This window comes from Centruroides vittatus, unplaced genomic scaffold (assembly GCF_030686945.1).
Source record: "Centruroides vittatus isolate TY-2023 unplaced genomic scaffold, ASM3068694v2 contig_357, whole genome shotgun sequence".
Taxonomy (NCBI): Eukaryota; Metazoa; Arthropoda; class Arachnida; order Scorpiones; family Buthidae; genus Centruroides; species Centruroides vittatus.
The window spans coordinates 3,877,175-3,903,094 of NW_027122180.1; the positions used below are offsets into that span (position 1 = coordinate 3,877,175).

The following is a 25,920-nucleotide window of genomic DNA, read 5'->3' on the forward strand; positions in this document are numbered from 1 at the left end:
TGTAGTATAAGAAAAGTTGGAGAAGAAGTATTGGGGAAAATATCAGGAAAAAGGCCATCCTATAAAAAATAGACTTGATGGTAGAACAAGGAGATGTAAGTTGCAATAAAAGAAAAAAAAGAAATGAAAAGATAGAAAATATTAGATACAAGATAGATAAAGAAACATATTAGGTGATAGGCAAAAAGATCTGTGGCAATAGCAAAGGCGATGGATATGGTCTATGAAGAACTGGAAATAAAAGATGGGGATAGGCAGCTGATAAGAATTGCAAAAGCAAGGGACAAGGTATCAAAGGATTTCATATCAATAAAACAGATAAAAAATAAGATTAGTAAAGTCGTGATGTTCTTGCTTGTCATTTCTGTATATAAAATTAAATTGTCAGTTATGAAGCCTGTTAAGATCCCCGTTAGACCTGAACCTATAGGTTCGAGAAAAAAATGATGAGTCGGCTTACATCTAAACAAATTTCTTTAATGATAACACAGTACTTAACAAGCAGAAAGCACATAAGGCAATAACCCTCACGTAAAGCATCTCTTGCATACAAAGAAATTCTGCTTTCACTCTTCTTCCACGTTCTTGCATAACAAAATTAAACTATGACAATAACAAGGAGGGATCAATAAGAACCTGTTACTCACAGTGCCTCTTCCTGACTGGAACAAGGATATTCACCTGATAATCGTCGTGCATGAAGAAATAAAGTCTCTGGACGATCCTCCTGTTTATTTTTCTCCTGTTTATCTTCTTCCTTTTCAATCAGTCAAAAGGGTATTACTCGACGGAAATGGATTGAGTTCACCTACTCCTTAACCTCCATCCTGTATGAATTCACTTCACAATTGTTCACACGTGTCTTCCTAATGTCTCAACGGCAATGCAAACAAGAGAAAAAAAGGTGATCTTTTACACGTAGTCCTTCTGTTTATAATTCCTAGGGCTGGATGTCCATCTTCTACACGTTACTCACCATCCAACCAATCCTGTAACTCCCCCACTGACCCAAGGGGAAGGTAGTAACAAAGGAGAGCCACGTGTAACAATAAAAAAGGAAAAACTCAATACAACAACAAGGAATAAAAATGACATGATACTTAGATACACAAATATATACATACATACATACAAACAGTCAGAATACTATACACAATTGAGTAGCGGAGTACTACAAGCCTTTGTTTATAAGCTTCTAGAATGTTCCATCACTCCTTATTGCCTGGAGAGGCAATAAACCCAGCGGGGAAGCAGGTCTGGGCATATATTGACTCATGGTTGTTAGAGCAGCTCTCTTTTATTTTTGAGCTATTATGGAAAGAACGCAACCAGAGACGAGACTGTACAAAGAAAGTCAATGGACTCTACTCAAATCGACGAGACAACCAGGAGAAGATAGCAATTATGCAACATGAAAATTTGAGGAACATCTTCCATTATAGTGTTTCCTCTCCACTGCATTTTTGAATGTCTGCTGGTGGTAGTATTAATAATCAAAATATTATCTACATACCATGTATAACTAAGCAGAACACAGATGGCAGTATTGTTTTGTAAAAAAATTCATGGATTAGACTAATACATAATTGTTGGTGGTGGGAATTCACATACATAAGTGGGAATTCTCCTTTTGTCTCTAGGTGAAAACGGAGACCTGATTGGGTCACGAGAAAGGTCCAATTTGAGCATCTATCCAACACCTTTTCTTCAACTCTGAACAGAGATTGCTGATAGAACTATAAGCCTTGCAATCATAATTTAGTCTGTTGTTTCTGTTTTCTGTCATTTTGGAACTTTAATTAATTAATGATCATATGTGATGTTTTTCTATCCATCAAATCTTTCCCCTTTTCTGAATTTTTAACCTAGATTGACTGTTTATGAGCACTTGTGTCAGAGTTCTACCTTCCCGAACTGACATTCCATCTGATCCATTACATCATTCATCTTTGCACCGTATTTGTTTTGACAACTACAGTTTTTTTCTTTCCTCTCTCTATATTACATGACCTTTGCTCTGACTTGACAATAGCATTTTTGCTTTCAATTAATTTTAAATTAAATTTTAGTTTCAACCTGTTCTGGTACCTCACGTGTGGGATCTTATGAAAAAGCTGTGGCAGCAAGAGAGCATACCAGATAAAGAAAAAGAAATGTGCCAGAATTTGGGAATTACAGAGAACTTAAATTGATGTCACATTCAACAAAGGTTTGGGAGAGAATTGTGGAAGATTAAGGCAAGAGACAGCTACAAGTAAGGAACAGTATGGTTTCATGTCAGGAAAAGGAACAACAGATGCAATCTTTGCCCTGAAGTAGCTGATAGAAAGGTAGAGAAAGATGCAGGCAGAACTGCACATGGTATTTATAGACCTGGAAAGCATATGACTGGGTACCTAGACAGAAGGTATGGAGATGTATGAAGGTAAAGGGAATACCAGAAAAGTATGTAAGACATGTAAAGGAAATATATAAGGAAGTAATGACTCAAGTAACGAATAGTGTAGGTATGACAAAGGAATTCACTGTGAGAATTAGTCTGTGCCAGGGCTTAGACCTTATCCCTTTCTTTGAGGTTCCAGAAGTGGGCCAGGGACCACACAAATGAATAAATTTTGTCCTCTTGTATGAATATAAGAAAAAATAATAATATTTTGTAACAGTGTAAGTCCTAAGATCAAATTGACAGACAATGTTGACTCTTCTCGTGATCTGAGTTCCGATCTCGTTACACTTAGTAATGAGTGAAGACCAATTAGAAAGAAGAGGTGAGTTGGATTGACCTATTGAAATGATCCATCTGGAATCTATAAAAAATTAAAGTGGCAATTTCAAGACCACAGAGTTTCTTGACCCGTCTTTACTATTATGAACATACATCAGGAAAGAAAAAAAAAAGGGAATTTTCAATGTCATTGTCCCCATTTCAGACTTGTATACTTTGCTCCAACTGCTGATTGCCAACTGACAATGTCCTGGGGCCATCAACCTCTGCAAGGACCTTGAAGCTTACATCTATGAAACCCTTGTTCTCCTCAAGAAAGAAGGGAGAAGATCCTGTAGTTTGCCTCCTCTAACTGACAGAAGACTTTAGTAATTGTACTCATACTCTGTACAATAAACTGGGTTAACTGTTTTGTAACTGGAGAGAGTTGTCTCTGTGTCTTACACTCCCACCCATGTCTTGACACCACTTGGGCATCCTGCTGTTTGGCGACTTCACATTTCTGTTTAATTTGGTGATGGGTGTTTTGGTGGAAGATGTGAAGAGCAAGGCACCATGGGTTATGCAGTTTGTGAATGACATTTTGCTGTATGAAACATCTTGAGATAAAGTAGAGAAAAAGCTGAAAGAATGGAGAAAAGTGTTGGAAGAGAAATGAATGAAGATCAGCAGAGCAAAGACAGTATATATGACATCTGGTGGAGGGGATGAAAGTTATATACATAACTCCAGGGTGAAAAGTTAATAACAGCTTCCAAATTTAAGAATCTTAGATCATATGTAGCAAGTGATGAGAGAACAGAGTGCAGAAATCCAGCAGAGTTCCTAGTGGATGGCTGAACTAAAGAAAAATGAGTGGGGTACTGTATGATAAGAAAATAAGCTGCAAAATATAAGGAAGATTATACAAAACTATGGGAAGACCTGCAACAATGTACAGTGCTGAAACATGGGCAATTACAAGAGCCAGGCATTGGAGATTGGTGTGTGGTGTGAAGAAGGACAGAATTAGGAATAATTACATAAGAGGAATAGTCAAGGTGGGTCCTATAAATAAGAAGACATAAGAATATGCAGTAAAATAGATTAAGACAGTTTGGACATGTGGAGAGAAGTGAGGACTAAGAAATTGGAAGTGATAGAGAGAAGGAAGTGGGGAAAACTGAAGCAAAGATGGAAACACAAGATGGCAGAGGATTTGGGAGACAGGACACCCTGGACAGAGAGAAATGGAGAAGACAGTTTAAAGATAGAATGCTGACCCCAGACTAAAGATGGAATGCTGATCCCATATAAAAGAAAAAAAGCAAAAACAAAGAAGAACCAGGATAATAAATTGAATGATGACATATAACTTATGCTATCTAATTTTGATTGTTACTGAGTGAATGATGTAGGCATAAAAATATAATATAATTACATGATGAATGTAGATAAGTTCAGTCAGTCATCCATAGATAGTTATCTATGGATTATGTAGCAAATTGCTGATAATAAACTAAGCACTTTCATGGTTTGTAATGTTATCCATTTTTCTTTTATCTATTTTTTAATTTTGTTTCTTTTTCTTATTTTGTTTTGTAAATAATGCCCTGAAAATCCATGCATTTTTTCAATTATAAATTTTCATAAAATAATTATTTTTTCCTCATCAGTTTCCTCTTGGATAAAAAGGAATATACTGGTCATGATAGCATCTGTGTGAGCCTTGTGTGTCACATGCAGCAGTTGCAACCATGTCATATCACTATTGGATTACATGTTAGAAGGAGTGCTAAAATATATAAAATCTAAAAATAAAATATATTGACATAATATACAGGGTGTTCATAATCAAAGTTACATTTAAAAAAGATATAACTCGGGAATTAATCAGCAGAATGTTATATTTCACATGGAAACTTTTGTGGTGATAGAATTTTACTTGGAAAATGAAAACAGTTACAAAAATGTCCACTAGTGTGGTAAATGGTTCTGCAAAACTGTAGTTAGTAACACAAAATATCTCAAAATTCATGATACACTTGGTACACTGTGTAATTACACATCAACAGGCTCCATATATTAACCTCAAACTCTGGGTGCTATTACTGAACATAGAATTTCGCAATTTCAGCATGTTACTTACTGATAGTGGAGGCCATCATACTGATCATATGCTGTTGTATAACCCACACAGTGTACCATATATAATGCAAGTTTTGAGACATTTCAAGCTAGCCACTATAGTGTTGCTGTTTACTGCCCTAATGGACATTTTTGTAACTATTTTTTTTTTTTTTTTTGTTTTCAAATAAAATTCTATTACCATAGAAATTTCCTGTGAAGTATATCATCATTCTACTGATTAGTTCCTACATTACATCTCTTTTAAATATGATCTTTAATTATGAACACCCAGTATATAAAAAATAACTTTAAAATAAAAATTTTAATACAGACCTTATCAGAAAGACCTGTAGTTTTGTTCCCTTTGCAGCCTACTGAATAGAAAGCTGGTATGAGGTCCGTAGGGCAGTCAGCAAGATAAGTACAATAAGTCACTGGTGATTCATGGAGATCCATTGGATAAGGATTTTGGAAGCAAGGATAACTAAAAATTATTTATTAAAACAAATTAAAGTTTAAATAAGTATTTTGGAAAAGCATATTAAATTCTTTCATTAAACTAATTAATTCATAAATTAAAATTGCTTGATTTTAATGATATTTTAAAAAATCTTTAGATTCATATTAAGAGTTAATTTTCATACAGAGATGCCAACCCAAGAAGTGAGCCATCAATAGCACAGGAACATATGTCATGGTAGGAGAATGGGGAGTAAATGAGGGAGTAATGCCCCACTACCGATAATGAATCATCACTCTAATTTTAAAATATTCATAAACTATCTTAATTTTATTTTAAAATAAGTTCTAATGTTTTCAAATCATCATCTGAAGAGCTGCTATGTAACTAAATTAAATTCACTTTTTGAATATTATGGAAAAACATGATAAACTGTTTGAAACTGAAATACTAAAAGTTTTAATTTCTCACTATTACCATATAAAATATTTCATGAAGAGAGATTAATATTCAACTCATTGTACTTCCGACTCCTATAAGTACTGCACTATTGCAAATTTATTTTTAGATATATTCAGGTTTCAATTCAAAACAAGTTACAACACTTTGTACCAAACTCAAAATGCTTTACATTGTGGCCGTCGGCCATAATAATATACTTATATTTATTAATTTTAGTTAGTCTTAGTCTTTCCTTTGTTTCTTTGTCTTCTCCTTTCCTAAACTTTCAAAGACTGTTATCGCCTTGGGGTGGAATGAGCGGTTCTAAGAATCGGAACACGGAACAACAGAAGGTGCAGCTGGGTGGATAGCGCCCGAATATAGATCACTTTTGGACGAGACACGAGGGAGATCAGACGTGTGAGGAGCTCGAAAAGAAGTTGGTCGAGATAGAAGAAGTTCGAGGCCATCCATACAGGGACCGAGTAAGAGAACGTAAGTCTCAAATAACGATATAGAGGAGAGAATCCGAAAGACAGAAGTCGATAACAGAACCGAGACCATCCCCAAAGTGCGTATCGTCCTGAAAATAGAAAAATCCCGAGTGAAGACACTTTTTCAATTCTCATTTCTTCCCACTTTCCTATCCCCTCATTTTTCCTTTAGTATTAAGTTAGATTTAAGTTAGAATTAAGTTAGGTTAGTTACGCATTTTTCCCCAAAATTTTATTGTCACGCGATCGGGGAACGGTCACTTCGTGCCTTGTTTGGTACCAGGAGTTTTGTGAAAGCCTTGCTGAATCTAAGGGTTTTATGTAACCAGTTGGGATTCCTGATTAAACTTATTTGTACAAAGTGAAATAAAGGGACTTTGAAAGTCTGTATATTTGTTGTAAAGTCTTTCTGTACTTTCGTTCGCGGACCGTACGGTACCACTTGTATGTACACCACAACATAATTAATTATTAGGAATTCAGTTTGAAATCAGTCTATGAGAGGTAAAAAACAGTATTAACTTTTCACAACAACACTACTTATCTTAAACTGGACATTACAGTACAAGATAAAACACCACAATACCCAAGTCTAGTAAAGAACACAGAAATAAGCTATTCCATATGTTTTTGAATTCCTCCAGAATCCTGCTTCAGGTTAAATATGTTCTATTGTTGGAATGTATCAGCAGAACTTCTGTGGAATTCATTTTTAAATATATATGTGCCTTACATGTGTGGAGAGAGCTGCAATGGAACAGGACTTACAAGGATTATCATAAAGTGCTCGCCAAGCTCACAATAATTCATTTCATTCTTTCAGGTGATGCAATTATCATTATGCTCAGCTCAGCTTTAAAAATTTCAAAGGATTCCAAGACTTTTATATGGTTACATTGGTGTAGTAAAGCTTTGATGTCATTTTCTGATACATATAACAACAAGGTGTTAAAACTTTCTCCTTTCTGAATTACTGAAGGTAATCACATGAAACAAAACCTTTAATTACCAGTAACAAATTAACAAAAGCTCTGAACATTTTTGGCCTTCAAAATGTGTGTGTGTGGCAGGGTCATACAATTACAAGTTTTAGTTGTTCTACTGTTTGAATTTGATTTACGTTATGGGTTATTCAAAATTTAAAATTGTTTTTTTTTCAAATAGTACCATTCTAACATTCCAATCTGGAATTTGTTAAAAACCTGATGCAGGTCTTGGTGAAGGCCAAAAACAATCAGAGTTTTCATTAATTTGTTACTGGTAATTGAAGGTTTTGTTTCATGTAAAGGTGATGGAACACTTAGAATGGTCAATATCATTCTGATGTTCTCTGAATCTCCTTTTTAGGAATCTTGTGGTAGATCCAGCACATACCAAATCCCTCCCAAATCTGTCTTCCTCACCAGTACAAGATGAATGATTAAGAGATGTTTCCCATTTCTCAGGATAGAATAGATGGTTGGGTTATGTTTGTAAGTAATTTTTATACCTCTATGCTTTGCAATTTGATTATATGCTGTTTGATTATATGATACTACAATACTGTCATAGTTTACCACTACTCTGTATTCCCTACAGGCAGTGTCATTACCTTTGTTATTCCTTACTTAATCATGTTGCTCTGGTAGACTGTTAACTTATCTTAAAGTTACCAGCTTAGGCTATAATGAAAGCAAGGGCCTGCACCATATCAGTAATGCAAAATAGTTCTGCCTTCATATCCTCCTGCCTGGTGCAGTGTGTATGGGGTCTCTTAATTAGGGCTCAGAACATGGTCGTTTTGTAGCAAAATGGGTCATTAGAGCCCACTGGTATATATAGAGAACAAAAGTCTGGCTTGAATACACTGAGGTTTCAATATTGAAACCAGCATAACAAATGTCAAGGTCTAAATAGTACAACTCCTTGACATCTGCCAGTTTCTAACCAAAGACCATAAGGGTCACCATTCATGAACCTTTTATACATGTCCAAGTCTGGTTTAGACTTTCAGATAATGATGTCATCTATACACCTTTTATACAAAATTATGTTAGATAGAGACAAAAGAAAAGCACTATCTTCCAGAAAGCATACAACCATTTTGCAAAGGTCATCTGACAAGGGGCTCCCCACAAGTACCTCCATTTTTGTATATAGATGATTTGTTAAACTGAAAAAAGAAGAAATAACAGATGTGCATTAATTCTAAAATCTGGAGATATAGTGATGGGTCAGCTACCTTATAGAATAACCAATCTCTAATGGGTCAGAAATAGGTTTGAAACTTAATCAATGGATATAATGATTTAATGTCCAACACCATAAAGTATCCTTCAGAGGAGAGTTGGTGCAAAGAGTCAACTAGATCACTGGAATTGGAGATGGAAACTGGTAACCTTCCAAGTGTGTAAGTATAAGCTTCTGGGCTGCTCTTTCTAATTGAGAGTAGAAATCTTGCTTTCTCAAGCACTGGTCAGAGTTCATCCTGTTTTTAATTTAACAACACCATCTCTATATAGAAGTGGAGGTTTTTGTGGAGAACCCCTTGTCAGATGACCTTTGCAAAATGCCTGCTTTCTGGAAGATAGGGTTCTCCTATTGTCCCTACCTAAATTTTCTACAAAAGACATATAGATGACACTATCTGAAAGTATAAACCAGACTTGGGTGTGTTTATACGATGCATGCAGTCCTATGGTCTTTGACTGGAAGCTGAGTAGATGACAAGGAGGTGCATTATTTAGACCAGTGTTTCTCAACGGGGCGATATTGCTCCAGGTGGGCAATTTTTCCATGTTGAGGGGCGATTAGCAACAATTTATATTTTGGGGGCGAAAACAATTTTCTGGGGGCGATATAGTAAAACATTATATTAAGAATAATTGGATATTTTATTCATTATATCGTACAATAATTAAACAAATAGCATTTCTATAATCCTTCTTCCTTCCACTTTTAACCCTTTTCTGTCACGTGGCAGGAATTATAATATTCGGAGGTCCTGATTAGCCGATTGTCCTGATTAGCCTGATTAGTCGAAAATTTTTTTCGACGTGAAGGGGGCAATACTACGTAACAGTTTTATTGAAGGGGGCAATACTACATAACGGTTTTATTGAAGGGGGCGATGATTCGTTAGAAGTTGAGAAACACTGATTTAGACCTTGGCATTTATTATGCTGGTTCAAAATTAAATTCAAATTGTTTTGTGTTTTCATCTGTAACAATTCTTTTACCCGTAGCCAGAGGCATAGCTACTGTGGAGCAGTTGGAGCAAACTACTCCAGGCACATGAATCATGAAGATGCCAAATTAAAAAGGGCTAAATAAAAACTTGTAAAAATGTTTGTAAAAAATTTTTTTGGATTTAATAATTAATCAATTAATTATTAGATTTGAATCCATTCGACAATTATGTACAGTTTTTAACTCCCCTTGGTTTAACCACATAATAAACAATAGTTGCCAAATAGAAAAAAATAACACCAAAATTTTACATTTCCGAGAAAAATATATATAAACGTAAGTTTAAAGAACACATAGAAATAAAAAAACAGCAATAATAGTAACTTAGTAAATCTGTCAAATGGAATGCAAATCGACCAACAGTGGTATTATGTAATAGAGGGCGCAACAGACTAATAGTTTTATGTGTGGCACCCTACTGCAAAAACGTTCTAGTATTGTAAAAAGCGCAATGCTTTTCGAACAACCTTAAGTGTATATTTATAGGACCAAAATTTGCTGTAAAATGTTTGAAATACATCCGAAAAAATAGTAAGTACGTATTTAATTTTAGAAAACTCTATATTAGTTACACAGACCTTTGAAAAAGTTTTTATATAAGAAAACTTTACAATTATAGTACTACTGTAAATACAAGGGAAAATAGGAATTAAAAAACGAATATGAAAACAGATACCAGTAAGCAATGTATTGTTAATAAAGAGTATACGAAAAAGGTAAAAAATGTATTTAGTTAAAATGTTTTTAAAGAATTTTTGTAAATCTTATTATGTACGTACTCGTGTCACCCATGTTAATAAAAAACCTTTGATTTCCTGTAGCACTGATGAGGGACCAGGACTCATAAAACTGGTCCGAAATGCATTTGATGAAGAACCAATAAAAAAGTTTTAAGCCTGTTCAGCTGTAAGTTAGTCTACCGAATGTTTCCGGATTAAAGAGACAACCACCTATTAAACATATATACAGCGACTAAACAAATTTAATTAAAGTTTTTAAGTGCTTTTCATCTGCATATCTTGTTGCATCATCTGATAAAAATATTCTGGAAGGATCAGAATTGTTACAATCTGCATATCCCTCTGACATTTTACCTAGTTTTGGACCTCAACTGCTTTGATTTAAAACGTGTTTTTATACTCAGGTAAAAGAAATTACTTCTATAGGCCAAGTTGCTGAACTACTATTAATTCACACCACAGCCTCAAGTAACTTTTCCAACATTATTGCAACAAATGCCTCATTTTTTTAACTTTATGGGTGATGACAGTGATGGCAAAATAAAGTTTTTCAAAACTAAAATTAATCAAAACTTATTTAAGTAGCAGCATGTCACAACACTGTCTTAGCTCTGTCTATTATATTAATTGAAAAAAAACAATAGCTTGTCAACTTGATCTAGAGCAGTGTTTCCCAATGTGGGGCCCATGCCCCACAGAGGGGCAATTTGATTGTTAAGGGGGGCAATCCAAAAATGAACTCATCCAGAGTTTAAGTTAACCATATAGCTGCTGTATGCCATATTTATTGTAAATATTGATTTAAGTTAGCTTTAATTTTATTTGTTCTTTGTTTCCCTTTCCTTCTAGAACTTCCCTTTATAACCCTTTTCTCTTGGGATGGGATTAACAAATTCTGGGAACCACTGAGAACAAAGAGATGAACAAGGCCCTGAGGCCGGTGAAAGAGGAGAAAGGACATTCTTTGCCCAGACCTCGAGGTGGGCAGATGCGAGTTGTGGTGTTCCAGGTCACGTTTGGCAATGACTGGAAAGTGCAAAAGACTTTGATGAAAGGATTGGTTTTATCGTGGTTACAATAAAACAGTGTGGCAATTAAGTGCAAGAAAAACTTCAATGAACACGACAACGAGAGACCTTCCAAAAGAGTTCAACGTATATATTGGGGGGCATAAGAATTTTAGAAAGGCTTAGGTGGGGCATAGCACAAAAAAGGTTGGGAAACACTGATCTAGAGAGATTGATTGACCAATCTATAAACAAAAAAGCAAGAAAACAATTTTAAAGTTTTTTTTATGTATTATTATGTATTTGTTATGAAATTAAAGTTGCATATATTTTGCCATTACACTTTGTATAATAAGTAGTAAATATTATTAGGTACTCTGTACTTAAATAATTGAATTTTGATTTATTATTACTTTTGTATTTATTAAATTGAATATCTTATCATTGAAATGCCTCAAATTTCAAATAAATTGTTATTAAGTTAGTTTTAAATCGAAATAAATAGATATATGTTTTCAAATTAAATGTTCAAAATAAATTTTGTGAGACTTCCGAGGAACAAGGGAGCACATGATTCTACTTGCTCCAGGGTGATGAATATGTAGCTACCTCACTGCCTGTGGTCCTACTGATTTCATTAAAGGTGTGAAGTTATCGTATTCCACCACTGTGTAGTCACTATTAGATGTATCACATACTTCCATATTCCATGCATGTTGGTACTTATCAATCAATAACTGTATAGTCTTAGGTTTGAAACCAAAATGTTGTGCAAGTGAACATATGTCTCTTCAGTTCCTCCATTCTGTCAAGACATCAAGGCAATGGTTGTAAACCCTCCTAATTAAACTCCTGAAGGCTGCAATCTTGTAGTTAAAGCAGGTCATGTGAGGTCCATAAAATAGAGTGAGTTATGTAAAGGTTTTCTGTAAACTTTGGTATTATTAGCATCAGACTAGAGCATAATAAGAATAGTGAAGAAGTGTGTTTCACTGCCACTCTCCTGTTTCAATTTCATCTGTAAACTGAAGAAGGTCATTAAAGATGACTAAAAATGTTAGCGATTAACAAGTTTTGTGCTTCTTATAAAACGGTTATCCAGTGAGTTCAAAAGTCCATAATTTACACGACTTATATAAAAACTACAGAAAATCTGTAGTGGTTGACATCTCTACTTATATACAATGGAAATATAAAAAAAATTCATAAAAAATTAAAACTGTGTGTAATATACTTTTCAAAACAAAAGGACTTATGATTTAACTAGAATTAAATAAAATTCATTATATTAAAAATTGCAATTATTATGTTTTTTTATATAAGAAATTATTAAGTTTTAACAAAAGTATATTTAAAGTTTAAGAATATTAATTATAATTCATCAAATTTAAAACTGCTGTTACAAAAATAAAAATATTAATTATATATTATTAACATTACATATTTAATAAATCTTAGCATAATCAAAAAATTATTTTTTTCTTACCCAGAGCTTGTAAGATCAACAACAACCAAATCATTGAATAATAAAACCACCACAGCATATGGTTCATGAAATTCTATAAAAATTAAATATTAAATCATATTTTTTAATAAAATTTAAAAATTTAATATATAAAAGCAGAAAATAATTGTTTTATGTAAAAGAAATTTTAGTTATTCTGGATCTTTTTCTCAACAATGACAACAATTTGAATTTTACTAGTAGGCCTACTAAAAGAAAAACAGCAACAAAAATATATTAATTTTATACTAACAATATATTAGAAATCATAACTGCATATTTACATATCATTTTTTATTTCATTTCATTTTTTAAAGCTACTTTCATATGTAATATAAATGCTTAGAATCTTCAACTCCATCATCAAATTTAAAAAAAAATCAAACTAATACATTTTAGACCAGCATATTATGAAAATTAAGAAAAATAAATGATAGAGTAAAATATTCAATTTAAAGATAAAAACATTAAATAATCTTATTGCGTCAAATCATTTCAAAAAAATATTTTCTTATTTAAAATAATAGTTTCACTTTTATATATTAACTATTTGTCAAGAATCTTATTTACTTCACCTTTTGAAAATTGGTTTTTATTATCCATATCTCTTATTTTAACTTGATTATTTAATTATGATTCATCATCATCCTTTCTAACTAAATTTATTTAATCAATCTTATAAAACAAAACCCAAATGAAATGGAAACTTGCCTAACAGAAAAAACTTTAAAACAAAGTAATTTTCTATGTTAAATTTTACTATGCACCAGAATCTTGTTGAACACAGAAATGGAAACCAATTTGGATACAAAAAATGCAATTTAACCCAAACAAAACAAAAACTCAAGATTCCATTTGAAGACAAAAATTAAAATAGGCCTCAGACAATCATCATTACAAAGCATGACAAACTGTATATTGAGAATGAATTCACACCTTTTTAGAGAAATGAAGGTTACATGATAAAGGGATATGTAGAATGCATTCAGTGTATGACTTGATCTAGACATTATGATTTGATTGGCTGTTGAATGTAATATGGAGCAAGTTGAATGTTATGTGGTTGAACTATAAACAGCTGATACGAAAACTTTGTTATTTAAAGTTAGGAATAATGCCAACAGAGTTTTCATGGCAATAATGGACAATTTACACCTTCAAAGAAAGCATGTAACAATTTCATTAAAACTCACATAAAACAAAGAATAAATTTGCAACCAAATCACATTCATATTTATGTAGAAAATGTAATTCCACTTTATGAATTTTATGAATTCAAAGTACAGTAGAGACTCGTAAATCGAAACCCCGGTAATCAGAATCGCCGGTAATCAGCACGATTTTCAGTCTGACTGTGTCGTGCTGAATCGAACGTTTTTGATACTAAATTTACTTCTAAAGTATAATTTTCATGTTTTTATATTCTTCAATATATTTATTTTATTTGTACAAAATACAGAAATAATTTTTAACGATATGATAGCCTCGATCATTATTATAAAAATTTTCGTTAGGCTTAAAATCGACGAAAATTCAACACGAAGCGACACGCAACAGAGAAAAATTTGAACATCGAACAGGTTAATATATTTTTTTGTACATAAACCGTAATCGGAACAAATCCCTAATCTGAACAACCCTAGTCCCCAATTGATTCCGATTTTCGGTTCACTACTGTATATTTTCAGATCTTTCTATTATTTTGTAATTTATGTGAAGTATCTGAAAAACCATTAACCATAATTTCCTGATTTCCATCTAAAAATAGTGGAATTGGTTGCTTGCCTCTTATTATTCAGTAAAAAAGATCCAGAAACTTTGTGGATTACATATCTATAATAATAACTAAATAGTTATTATTATAGATCTTGTATCCGTGGGGGCAATATCTATATTAATAATAATTTTCAATGAAATTAACCAAGGGCAGAATTAAATAATTTTAAGAAATGAATGAGTTTCAAGAATTGAGCTATTAAGAACAAACAACAAATGTAGTTTGTTGAGAAAAATGAAAGGTGACAGAATGCTGCCAATTTGTCTTGTACAGACTGTTCTAGTTAGTTATTAACTACCACAGAGTATTTGAGAACAACTTATTTACTTAGACATTGAAGTTAACAAATAATTAGCATTAAAATTCTTTCAAGAAGTCCTATCACAGAATAACTTTGTCTTTGTATATGTGTATACTGTAATATAACTAGAATTTCCAATGACAGAGCAAAAAATTACTTTTTGATTCTAGAATTAGTTTGTTTGCTGTTACATGAGTTCATAAGGATCACATTCAAGATCAAAAAATCAAAAAACAGCACACATATAAACTGGAACTGTATAACTAAATGATTGACACCTAAATGCAATTTTCAGTACCTAATAAACACAAATTTACTGCTCAAATGTTTTTGGCAATCATTTAGAGCAGTGGTTCTTAACCTCTTTATACTCGCGGCCCACCAAATACTTCATAATTTTTTGTGATCCCCATTTTTTTAATAATAATTTATATTTGTTAAATTGTCTATAATAAATTGATTTTTTTATTATTGCTTTATTTTTTATATAATAAATGTAAATCATAACTTTATTATTTCATTATCTATTTAAATAACATTCAAACTTCACAATTAAACATAAAAACTCATTAATTTTTAACAGAAAATAAAATAAGAAACACGTCGATAAATCGATCCAAAGTTGATGCTAAAACTAAACTAAAACTAAAACACCCACAACTTGTGGTAAAGATTTTGCATATCTTTTGCAAAAATATTTAAATTTTCAAAGCCTACTACTAAGCCTACTATTTTTCCTAATTATTTTTAAAATTTCAAGCATTAATAGTTTCTTAGAATTACTTTGGAATAAAAGAAGTAAATACTGAGGTGTGAGTAGCATATTTGCATTTATTTCTTCTGTACTAACAAAGTTCTATGTAGAAAGAAATAAGAAATAAATAAATAAAAACTTAATAGGAAAACTTTATCTTTCTTATTTCACTTTTCAATATGATATTCGGTTATATATCAATTCTAGAACCGAAGAGTAATTTTTATTATATTATGAAGGAAATTTTGCATAATTTGGCAGCCCCTGGCAGACTTCTTATGGACCCCCAGGGGCCGTGGCCCCCCTGTTAAGAATCACAGATTTAGAGGCCCTCTTCAGGACTGAATATATAAAAAACAGTTCTATTATTTGAAAATTTCTATCTTTCGAACATCGTAGTGTTCCAATCTTTTAAACATTTAAAAAGGTGTTCGATACGAAAATCATTTCGTTTACATCATAAATAAATAAATAATTATTTTTAAATAAACTACAAATGACATTATTATTATTACATTCTGTGGCAATCTAAATAATACTTTCATGATTGTGGTACTGCAATATAGTCTAAGTTGATGCACTCTCCCTTCATGTCAGCTATACAAATTTCTAGAGCCCCTAAAGATCGTAAGTCATGTCGGTCAAATACCCTATGTATAAGGGTAGCTTCATCCCAACAGGGGAAATTCCAGTCTTGGTAGCATAACGTGCAAGTGCTATGTTATAATTTCCCTTGGCCACATCATATTTATGGTTGTGTATTCTGGCCTGAATGAATCTGTATATGGATCTGATGTATGACAACTGTCTGTTAAATCATCCATCTTGTCACAGAATACAGTACACCCCTGGCACTTTTGTCATCTGAGTTATCTTTTACATTGGCTAAAAGGCAGAAAACATTTGTTTCTCTTATATGTTAAGCACAAGTTTAAATCACTAGCAATCCTATTGTAAATCTGACGTAGTGACAGTTTGTAACATATAATTACTTGATTACTTTCTTCTTCGCTAACCCTCATACTGGTGTTAGCTAACTTAAATTGCTGTTTGGAAGCGAGGGTGTTGATTAACAACAGGGGATACCCATGAGCGGTTGCTATATGCTTGATGCGTTCAAGTTCGTTGTAGGTATCGGATGCCTCAAAGCAATGCGAGTAAGCCCTGTTTGTTTATTATGTGCTAGAAATCTCATTTAGGTGTCAATTATTTAGTCACATTCAGGTTCCCTTTCAAGAGTTCTTGGAAGAGAACCATCCAACTCATAACCAAACTAAATGATGTTTCAAAATCTATTGGATATATTTATTCTTGAGAAACACAGAATAGGTTCATTTTGCGTCCAGACTCTCTAAGTACCAAAGAATGGCCTAAACAGTAACAGCTTACATTCATACACAATACACTCAACCTTTCCAGCTGCTATGATGGCAATATAGTAATGCTTATCATTTCTTTTTATCTGTGTAGCATCCATGATTCAAAACACAGTTTAAAAGAAATTAAATTTTCTAAGATTTTCTGAAGTTTTATTGTTTTTAGGTAATTGGTTTCTTACAGTATGAAATTTTTATACACTGTGTTGTAAATAATGTAATGTTAGAGTAATCTTAGCTGTTGCTTATTTGACTATACATGAAGGAAATTTTAGATTTAAAGGCCAAGCATATAGAAATGTGGACTTCCAATTGGGTCCTCAGTTGCTGGTTTTCTAGTACAATTAGCAGTTAAAGAAAATGTATTAAAAGAAATCTGAGAAGGTATTGTACTATTTTGATTATGTTTTCATCATTTGGAAATGAAGAACAAAATTACTCATTTTATCAAAACACTCTTGGATGATGGTCTCAGTTTAAAAACAGAAAAATAGCATATAGATTGAGGGAGTCTGTATATTTTTTGGATTCTTTAGTTAGGAAAGGAGGAAGGGGAATGTGTACTAACAATTTATAGAAAGTCCATACATAAGTCACTTTACTTAGGAATTTGAATGATCCTATGGAGTACATTATGGCAGTATTTAGAGCATTACTTCACAGAGCCATCAAAGAATGAGGGCAAATCAAAAAAAGAGTGAAAATGAATTTATTATTCATGAAATATATTAGGCTGGGTCCAAATTGATATGGCTATTTTTAAGTACACTGCTCATTAAAATTGCTATACCATGAAGATGGCACGCAACAAACATGAAATTTGCATGAAAGGTACTGTACAACATGCTAGGATATGCAAATGATTAGCATTTCTATGCATGCTTGCAAAGCAGATAGGAGTTAGTAGCCTACTCCTACCTGCTTTGTGAGCATGCATTGAAGTTTGATCTTGATTACATTACACACACTCCACATGACATACAAATGAAATTTGATCTAGATAAATGCATAATGGTACACAAAGAAAAAGGAATCTTGAAGGAGGATTTTGCACTCAAAAATGAATGCATCATTAAATCTATAAATGAAGGTGAAGTCTACAAATTAAATATTTAGAATACCAACAGGCTAAACACACAGAACATGCATATGCATACAGAACTGTAGGTCAAACATAATCTAACAAAAGAATACAACAGAGTAAACTCAATACAATAACTTATCTAAAGTTATCAACATTTATGTTCCTAGTACTCATTTATTTTGAGTTATACATTGGACATATGCAGAACTAAATAACTACAAAGAAAAACACAGGCAATATTAGCAAAATCTAACAAACAACACCAAGTCTTTTGTAAAAAGGATGATTCTTCCTTTTAAATAAAGAGATAAAGGCCTGAAAGATATAGTGAATCTTCACTACAAATAAATATAGACAGAATTTGCACTTTGGTTTATTAATTTATAGACAGAATTTTTCTACAGTATAAAAAGAATCATCACAAGTTTATGTTGACAGAACTCAAACTATTAGCTCATTAATGTCTCTTTGGAAAGACCAAAAAGTTTGTGATTGTCACAGATCATATTATACATTGAGAAAACTACAGAAAGACTATTTTAAGAGACAAAGCTTATAGAAAATGCCATATCATGCATGAAATTATACAACACACCACATTCAAGTTGTAAGCTTTTAACTCAATATGATTACTTACATTGACATAAACAAAGAGTGAATATAATATATTAAAAGCTTAATATATATAAACAACATTTCTAAACCCGACATTAAAGCTAAACATCAACCAAATGATGAAATTCTATCGGGCTAGATTAACGCTAATAACTAAATGAATTATGTAAGCAATTTGGCTCTAGAGGGAGGCATTAGGTGCCATCTCGTATAGCATTAATTATTATTAATGTTAATATTATTATGTTAATGTTAATGTTAATGTTATTATTATTATTATTAGCCTTAATTGTAACCATGGTGGACTTCACGCCGATCACTGAATAGGCAAGAGACGAGAAAATTAACATTCAGGCGTTAAACTATGTAGGAATATCCCTATAATTACTAGTGCTTTCGACAAAACTATTTTCATCTTCATCAGGTAGATAATAACGGTTAAAATCCTTTTTCGAACCAAAAAATTTTTTGAAATGAACAAACTGCTTTAGAACTTTGGAACAAGACCAACGATGGAACTGAGCGAGAAGAAATTTAAACATGCACGGGTGGTGATGTAGTGCATGCGCTATAAAATACTGAGACGTGGAGCTAGAGGAGCGCTAGTAATTATAGCGATATTCATACATAGTTTAACCCCTGAATGTTAATTTTCTCGTCTCTTGCTTATTAGCCTTAATCTAACCCAACAGAATTTCGGCATTTGTTTGATGTTCATATTAAAAGCTTGTACACAAACAAATTATTATAAACCCAGCAACTGTACCACATATATACACCTCATATGATTGTAAAATACAACAGGTTATGCTATGACCACCCTATAATCACAAACAAAATAATTCATCACAACAGACCCAAACATTACCTTCATTGACAAATAAAACAAAACCACATACATCAATGACATAGCTGTTCAAACCACCGATAACATACAAAATACATACACTGAAAAAATATGATAGTAATTCTTGTATTTTGAAAGTTTGCAGTAATTCTCCCTCTCCATATAATGACCTTCAAAGCCCCATTTAGAAACAGACTTGATTTTATTGTATATCAGTTCTTTACAACAAATAGGAGCTGCATGATTGACTCAAACCTATGGCATTTAATGATAATATTTTAATAATAAAATGATATTATATATTAATAATTCTTAAAGTATCTACTTTTCCAATATTTGAATAAAGAATAAATTTTAATCTCTTATTCTGACTTCTTTCAAATGTTTAAAAATATTAGCCTATATCCCTATTCAACACTGTTTGGAGAGAGATGTAGCAATCAAAATTAAACCAAATTCTGTTTGCTGATGTTTCTTGATATGCAGAAGAGATTTCTGTAGCAATAAAGTTCAGTAGCAAAACTAACACTTGTGACACTACAAAAAAAAAAAAAATAATAATAATAATAATAACAACAACATTCATTTTACTGCAGATCAGCAGAAGAAGTCATGACCATGTCTGATTGCACCTTTTTCTTGTAAAGCTGTGTAACAAAAATAATGCCAGTGCTTGAGTGCACTTCAAAAATTGCACAATTTAAAAATTTCACTGAAATTTTTGCCACCTGCATCATAACAAATCTCTTAGTGGTAAAATTTGAAATTAAATTTTTCCTCTATGGAAATATTTTCTGCATGTCTAGAAATGTCAGCATGCAAACTTTGAATTTGGATTGTTACATACCCCTCTAAACCCACATTTCTCAACCAGTGGTCAGTGGATCTCACAACTCTGCAAGGATCTGCAGTTCATTGTGAGGAGATTTTTGAGATCTGTGACATGAGAAATGCTGAAAACCACTGCTCTAAACAGTGTTGAATAGGGGGTACTTTAATCACAATCACCATGTACATTTCAGGTTTGAAATAAAATTAATAAAATTTGTTCTTGCTTTAAAATATTTCAAAAAATTTACTTGGAAGGTATTAAATTGAAATTAATAAAAACATATAGTAAAAAAAATATATGTATTTTAGTTTTTGTATTTTAAAAATTATCAAAAACTAATTACAAGTTATTATAGATATAACTAGGACATTTTGTTGTTTAGCAATAGAACTGAGATGGAGCTAGAAAAAAGGAGAAATTCCTGCACCTGTTAGGCATAGAAGAAGCAATCCTCATACATGCTGACTCTGGGAGACACAATCCTTACACTTGCCAACATGGAGAGGCAATCCAATAAAAGCAATAGCCATTGATTGCTTTCTTCTTGTGTTTTGTTCCTTTTTTGCACCCATTTTCCATTAGGCACACAATGCTGTTTTTATTTTTCATCTCTAGGAAGCATGGGCATTGTCACTTTCACTCCACTGTATATCAAAAACAAGGTCAAGGACCACTATTTTTTACATTTAAATGGATCATTATTATATTTTTCAATTCTTCATCATAATATAAAATGCAAAATTTTCTCAAAATTGGTCCATTAAATTTTGAAAACAAACTAAATTCTATAAGTACATAGAAAGTGCGCTAGCTACTGCAAAACATCACACGACAAAGTCATGCAATTTGTGCAATATCACTTTGTCATACACACTCATGCTACAACCTTATCTCTCAAAAATAAAGTCATGGACCCCCATTTTTATTAGAATTTTGGGTTCTTCATCGCAATTAATGGAAAATGGCAAAGTTTAATCAAAATCAATCAAACAGATTTTGAGAATGAATACAATTCTGTAAGAAAAAATTCACAGAAAAAACTTCACTAATGCTCTGCCTCAATTAGTTAAGAACTAATTGCATCTGAAAATAATTTGTTAATTTTTAGTTTTATTTATTGTATGAGTATAATTGATATCATACTTCTTTACATGAAATATTCATTATGATTAATACTTGTGTTCAATCAGATAAACTTTTTTGAAAAATTTAAACTTTTGTAATAATTGTACATAATTGTACTAAAAGTATTCATATGTTTAGACCAATTACTAGTAGTAAATCAAATCAACATTTCAGAGGTGTAATAAGAGGTTATTTATGTGCACAAAAAAATCAACAATAAATTAAAGAGTGACATTAATTGTTTTTAAATATATTACACTGTAAGAAATATAACAATTACAATTTGTTGAAGTAAAGTAACACTGAGAAAAAGTTTGAAATAACTGAAATACTTGATAAAACATATGGAATATCATATACAAAACTAAAATTAATACTTTGTACTGCCACCTTTGGATCTGATTACAAAGCTGCTAGTCTGCATTGCATTGGTTCCACTAACTTAAGGCAGTCACTGATGCTAATTTTCTCCCAAGCTTTATGTCAGTTTTATTAGTTGGATGTTGTTCATCCACATACTGCTTTAGTTTTCCCCACAGGTTTTCTATGGTGTTTTTATCAGGTGACTGTGAAGGCCAGGACATTGTTTCAATGTTTCTGTTGAAGAAAAGAATCCTATGTCATCACTATAACTATTCATGATTTATTTCTTTGGAGGATAATCGATGTATTTTCTTGCAAATGGCACATTATGTTTTACTGACTTATTCTGAAACTGTTTTCTTTTAATTATTCTTTACTTCACAACTGGGTGCATAGGTAGACACTGGGCATCTTTAACATCACTTACACAACACACATCAATGTGTAAGATATTCATGAATAAAGAGTGATGTTAAAGATGTCCAGTTGTAAAGTAAAGAATAATTATGTTTTATCTTGATGCTTGCTAATGCATGAGATCAACCACTATGTCCATAGTTTGCAATTGTATCTGTAGTCTTAAATGTTTATCATACTGGAAATAGCTGATTATGAATATCCTAAGCATTTTGTTATTTCACTTTCAGTTTTCCATCTTGCAGTTGCTTAATTATATATATTTTTTCAGATCATACGTCATTTCTTTGACAGGTACCATTGTTAATTCCAGACAAAAATTAATTCTAATTACTTTAGCAGCTGTGGCTAATTTTGAACTCTAACACTCATGTGATATTGTTTGTGACAGGTAATTTGCATATTGTAATGAAACATGCAGTATTTACAATATTGTTATCAAAATATTCCATATTTTTTTCTAAGTATTTCAGTTATTCCAAACTTTTTTCCAATGTTCTATTACTTTAACAAGTTATAATAATTGTTATATTTCTTATATCCTAATATATTTTGGACTAATAAAAGTAACTAATATCATTCTTTTATTAAAAAAATTGTTAATATTTTGTGCACATAAATAATTTCTTATTACATCCCTAAAATGCTGATTTGATTTACCACAGGTAATTATTCCAGAATTTTTGCCAGGAGTTGTATTTAACATTATCATTGGCTACATGAACATCTCCAATAAACTGTACAGAAAAACTGTATAAAATGCTTTTCATAGCTTTCTGTGTAAACTGGAATCCAAGAATTATATTAATGCAAAAATATCATCTGTTCTTTGTCAATGTTAATCACATTTGGGTGTAGTAACAATACGGAAAGTAAAATCAAATCAAAGTTTTTAATTCTTGGAGTTAACAACATACAATGAACCTTAAATGCTCTTCCAGCAGGAAAATGTCTATTAATTTTTACAACAAATGTTTTTGGTCTTCTTCAGTGGTTGCATCATGCTTACATAGTAATAGTATAAACACAAACTAAAAATTCTAAATGAAGAATGATTATGAGATTGTTGTTTTACATCATAGCATTAAATGATCACAGGATTTTTGAAATCATACATATTTACATATGGCAAAAATTATTGTGTAATAAAAATTTTTACTTAAATGTAATTCTAACTATTATCAATTTTCAATTTAACGGACTAGATTCATGTGTGCATTTTTCATCACTGTAGAATTGTATTTTTTCAGAGGTGGTCTCTACCTATAAAAAAATACAATACTACAGCAAATAAATGATTGCAAACATTTCTTTAATTTTTCAAATTTTCTTATTTAAAAATTGTTTCCATAATATTTAATTCTCATTTCATTGAATTAAATTAAATCTTTAATGCCATGAAAATGTAATTTCATTAAATAAAAAGATGATATAATTTGATTGACTGTATTGTAGTCTTTTTTAACTAATAGTTATATAAATGTTACCTATGTTTTTAATGTATTTGTAAGCCTTCTTTATTTATTGAATTGTAATTTGTGAATAATTTCTGGTTGGTTATAAAAAATATGCACTCCAATCTACAAGCCAAATTGTAATTGTTAATACCTCTAGTGCTCCTGTATAGAAGCAAAAAGTGGTTAATACTAATGCTGATTCTATAATAAGAATTAAATAATTTTCCTTTGTCTTATTTAAAGGTTACTATATCTTGTAGTACTATATAATAAGTACAATGTTGTGATAATGTTCTATTGTATTTATACAACAAGTTTTTTGGAAAGTATGTATTAGAGTTTTAAATTGTTTCTGTACTCTCTTATATCACTGAAGATGGGCTAAAACACTACATTAGCCCAAAATGCATTTGTTGTAAAAGTATTTTAAAACTTGCGATAATAAAGTCTTCTGTCACCTAACTTGGAGTGCTGCTATGTGAAAAATCTACGTAATAATAGGATTAAAGTGAGTTAGAAGATATCAGTATCATAAATTATTATTATATGACTAATTTATAATATTTTATAACAGTTCATTTTCAAAATGAGTTAGAAAACAAGGGTTAAATCTAATATGCACCTATTAAAGAATTTTTTTTAATTGAAATTTATCAGTTTATATATACATGTATTTTAATTCATGAAATAAATTTTTTAATAGAACATTTCAATTCCTAATTTTATAATGTATCCCTAATTATAAAGAAATTTTGTATATCCATCTTCATCTAACAGAATATATGATTGTAACATAATTGCTGAGTTTCCAACTCTTGAAATAAGAACCAAACATTCTAACAGAACAATTACTTTTAACAAAAACTCTACAAACTTTTGGCTGCTTGTTCTCAGATGGTTAAACATTGCAAAAACATGGTGTACAAAAATTTGTTGATTACTGACAGAATCACTACAGTAGTATATATAATGATGAACCAAAACATTAAAACTAACTATGTGATATGCAAATATGTGCACCCACAGTAAAAGTACGGCATGTGTCATGGTCAAAGCAGATAAATAAAACCTTGGTTGGCAATGTCATAGTCAGTATTTCATTTTGCCACAAGATAGGGAGAAGGAATTTATCAGAGTTTGACAAAGGGCAGATCATTATGACATGACAAGTAGGTAAGAGCATCTCAGAAACAACAACACTGGTAGGCTGTTCACATTATGCAGTAGTTAGTACAGTGGAACCTCGGTTAATAAACTTAATCCGTTTTGTCACTCGGTTCATTAACCAGATTGTTCATTAACCAAAGCAATTTATCCCATAGAAATTAATGCAAATACAATTTATCCATTCTAGCCTCAAAAATTTTTTAAATTTTTTTTGTAAAATTGGTTTTCTTTGATGAAAATATAGAAAAACGTAGTATCTATAATTACAGCATCAAATATGTAAACTTTATTTAATAAAATAGCACTGTACATACCTTTGTTTGTTGTACTTGGTAGCAGAGGAGTGGAGATGTATGGAGCTTAATGCTTAGAAGAGGAATCCTCCTTTATAAAAATATTGGGTAGTCCTACATCGGGAGATTCTTCAAGTTGAGGTCTCTTTTGATGAGGAACAAGAAAGTGGTCTAAAGTTGATTATGTTACTCTTTTAATCAAAATTTTTCTAAAATGTGATATCGCATTGTCATTCATTAAATTAATGGCCCTATTAGCCACAACTTTGTTAGGGTGGTGCTTCTTGATAAATTCCTGCACATCATTTCATTTTCTGCAAATTTCCTTGATCTGGTGATTTCTTCCCTAACCTTCTCTTCCTCTGACAAATGTTGTTATTGTAAGTCTTTCACCTGTTCTTCCTGCTAGGCAACCAGCTCTTCTGTCATTAGTTCATTTTGATGGTCCTTCATCAACTCCTCCACGTCTGCATCATTAATTTCTAATCCGAAACTCTTGCCAATGGACATGATTTCATGCACTACACCAGGAGAGCTCTCTGATTCAAATCCCTGAAAGTTTTGCTCTGGGACACAAGTTGGCCAAAGTTTCCTCCAGGCTGATTGCAAAGTGTGATGAGAGACCTCACTCCAGGCTTTGTCAATAAGGTTGAGGATGTTAAAATGCACCTTCCAAAAAGCTTTAAGGGTTAAGTCAATATCATTGGTAACCTGGAAACATCTGGTGAACAGAGCCTTGGTGTACAGTTTTTTAAAATTGGAAATCACTTGCTGATCCATTGGATGCAGTAATGGAGTTGTGTT

At 31.8% G+C, this 25,920-nt stretch overlaps 1 protein-coding gene across 3 annotated transcripts in view; it reads right to left on the minus strand.

Annotated features, from left to right (window-relative positions):
- Positions 1 to 25,920, minus strand: part of Tomosyn (syntaxin-binding protein tomosyn) — a 371,800-nt gene that overhangs the window by 122,023 nt on the left and 223,857 nt on the right. For all 3 annotated transcript variants that reach the window (XM_067269813.1, XM_067269812.1, XM_067269815.1), the window contains exons 11-12: positions 12,691 to 12,763; positions 5,168 to 5,318 (exon numbers count right to left, since the gene is read on the minus strand). In XM_067269813.1, the coding sequence (XP_067125914.1) occupies positions 5,168 to 5,318; positions 12,691 to 12,763 (224 nt within the window). The remainder of the gene's footprint in view (positions 1 to 5,167; positions 5,319 to 12,690; positions 12,764 to 25,920) is intronic.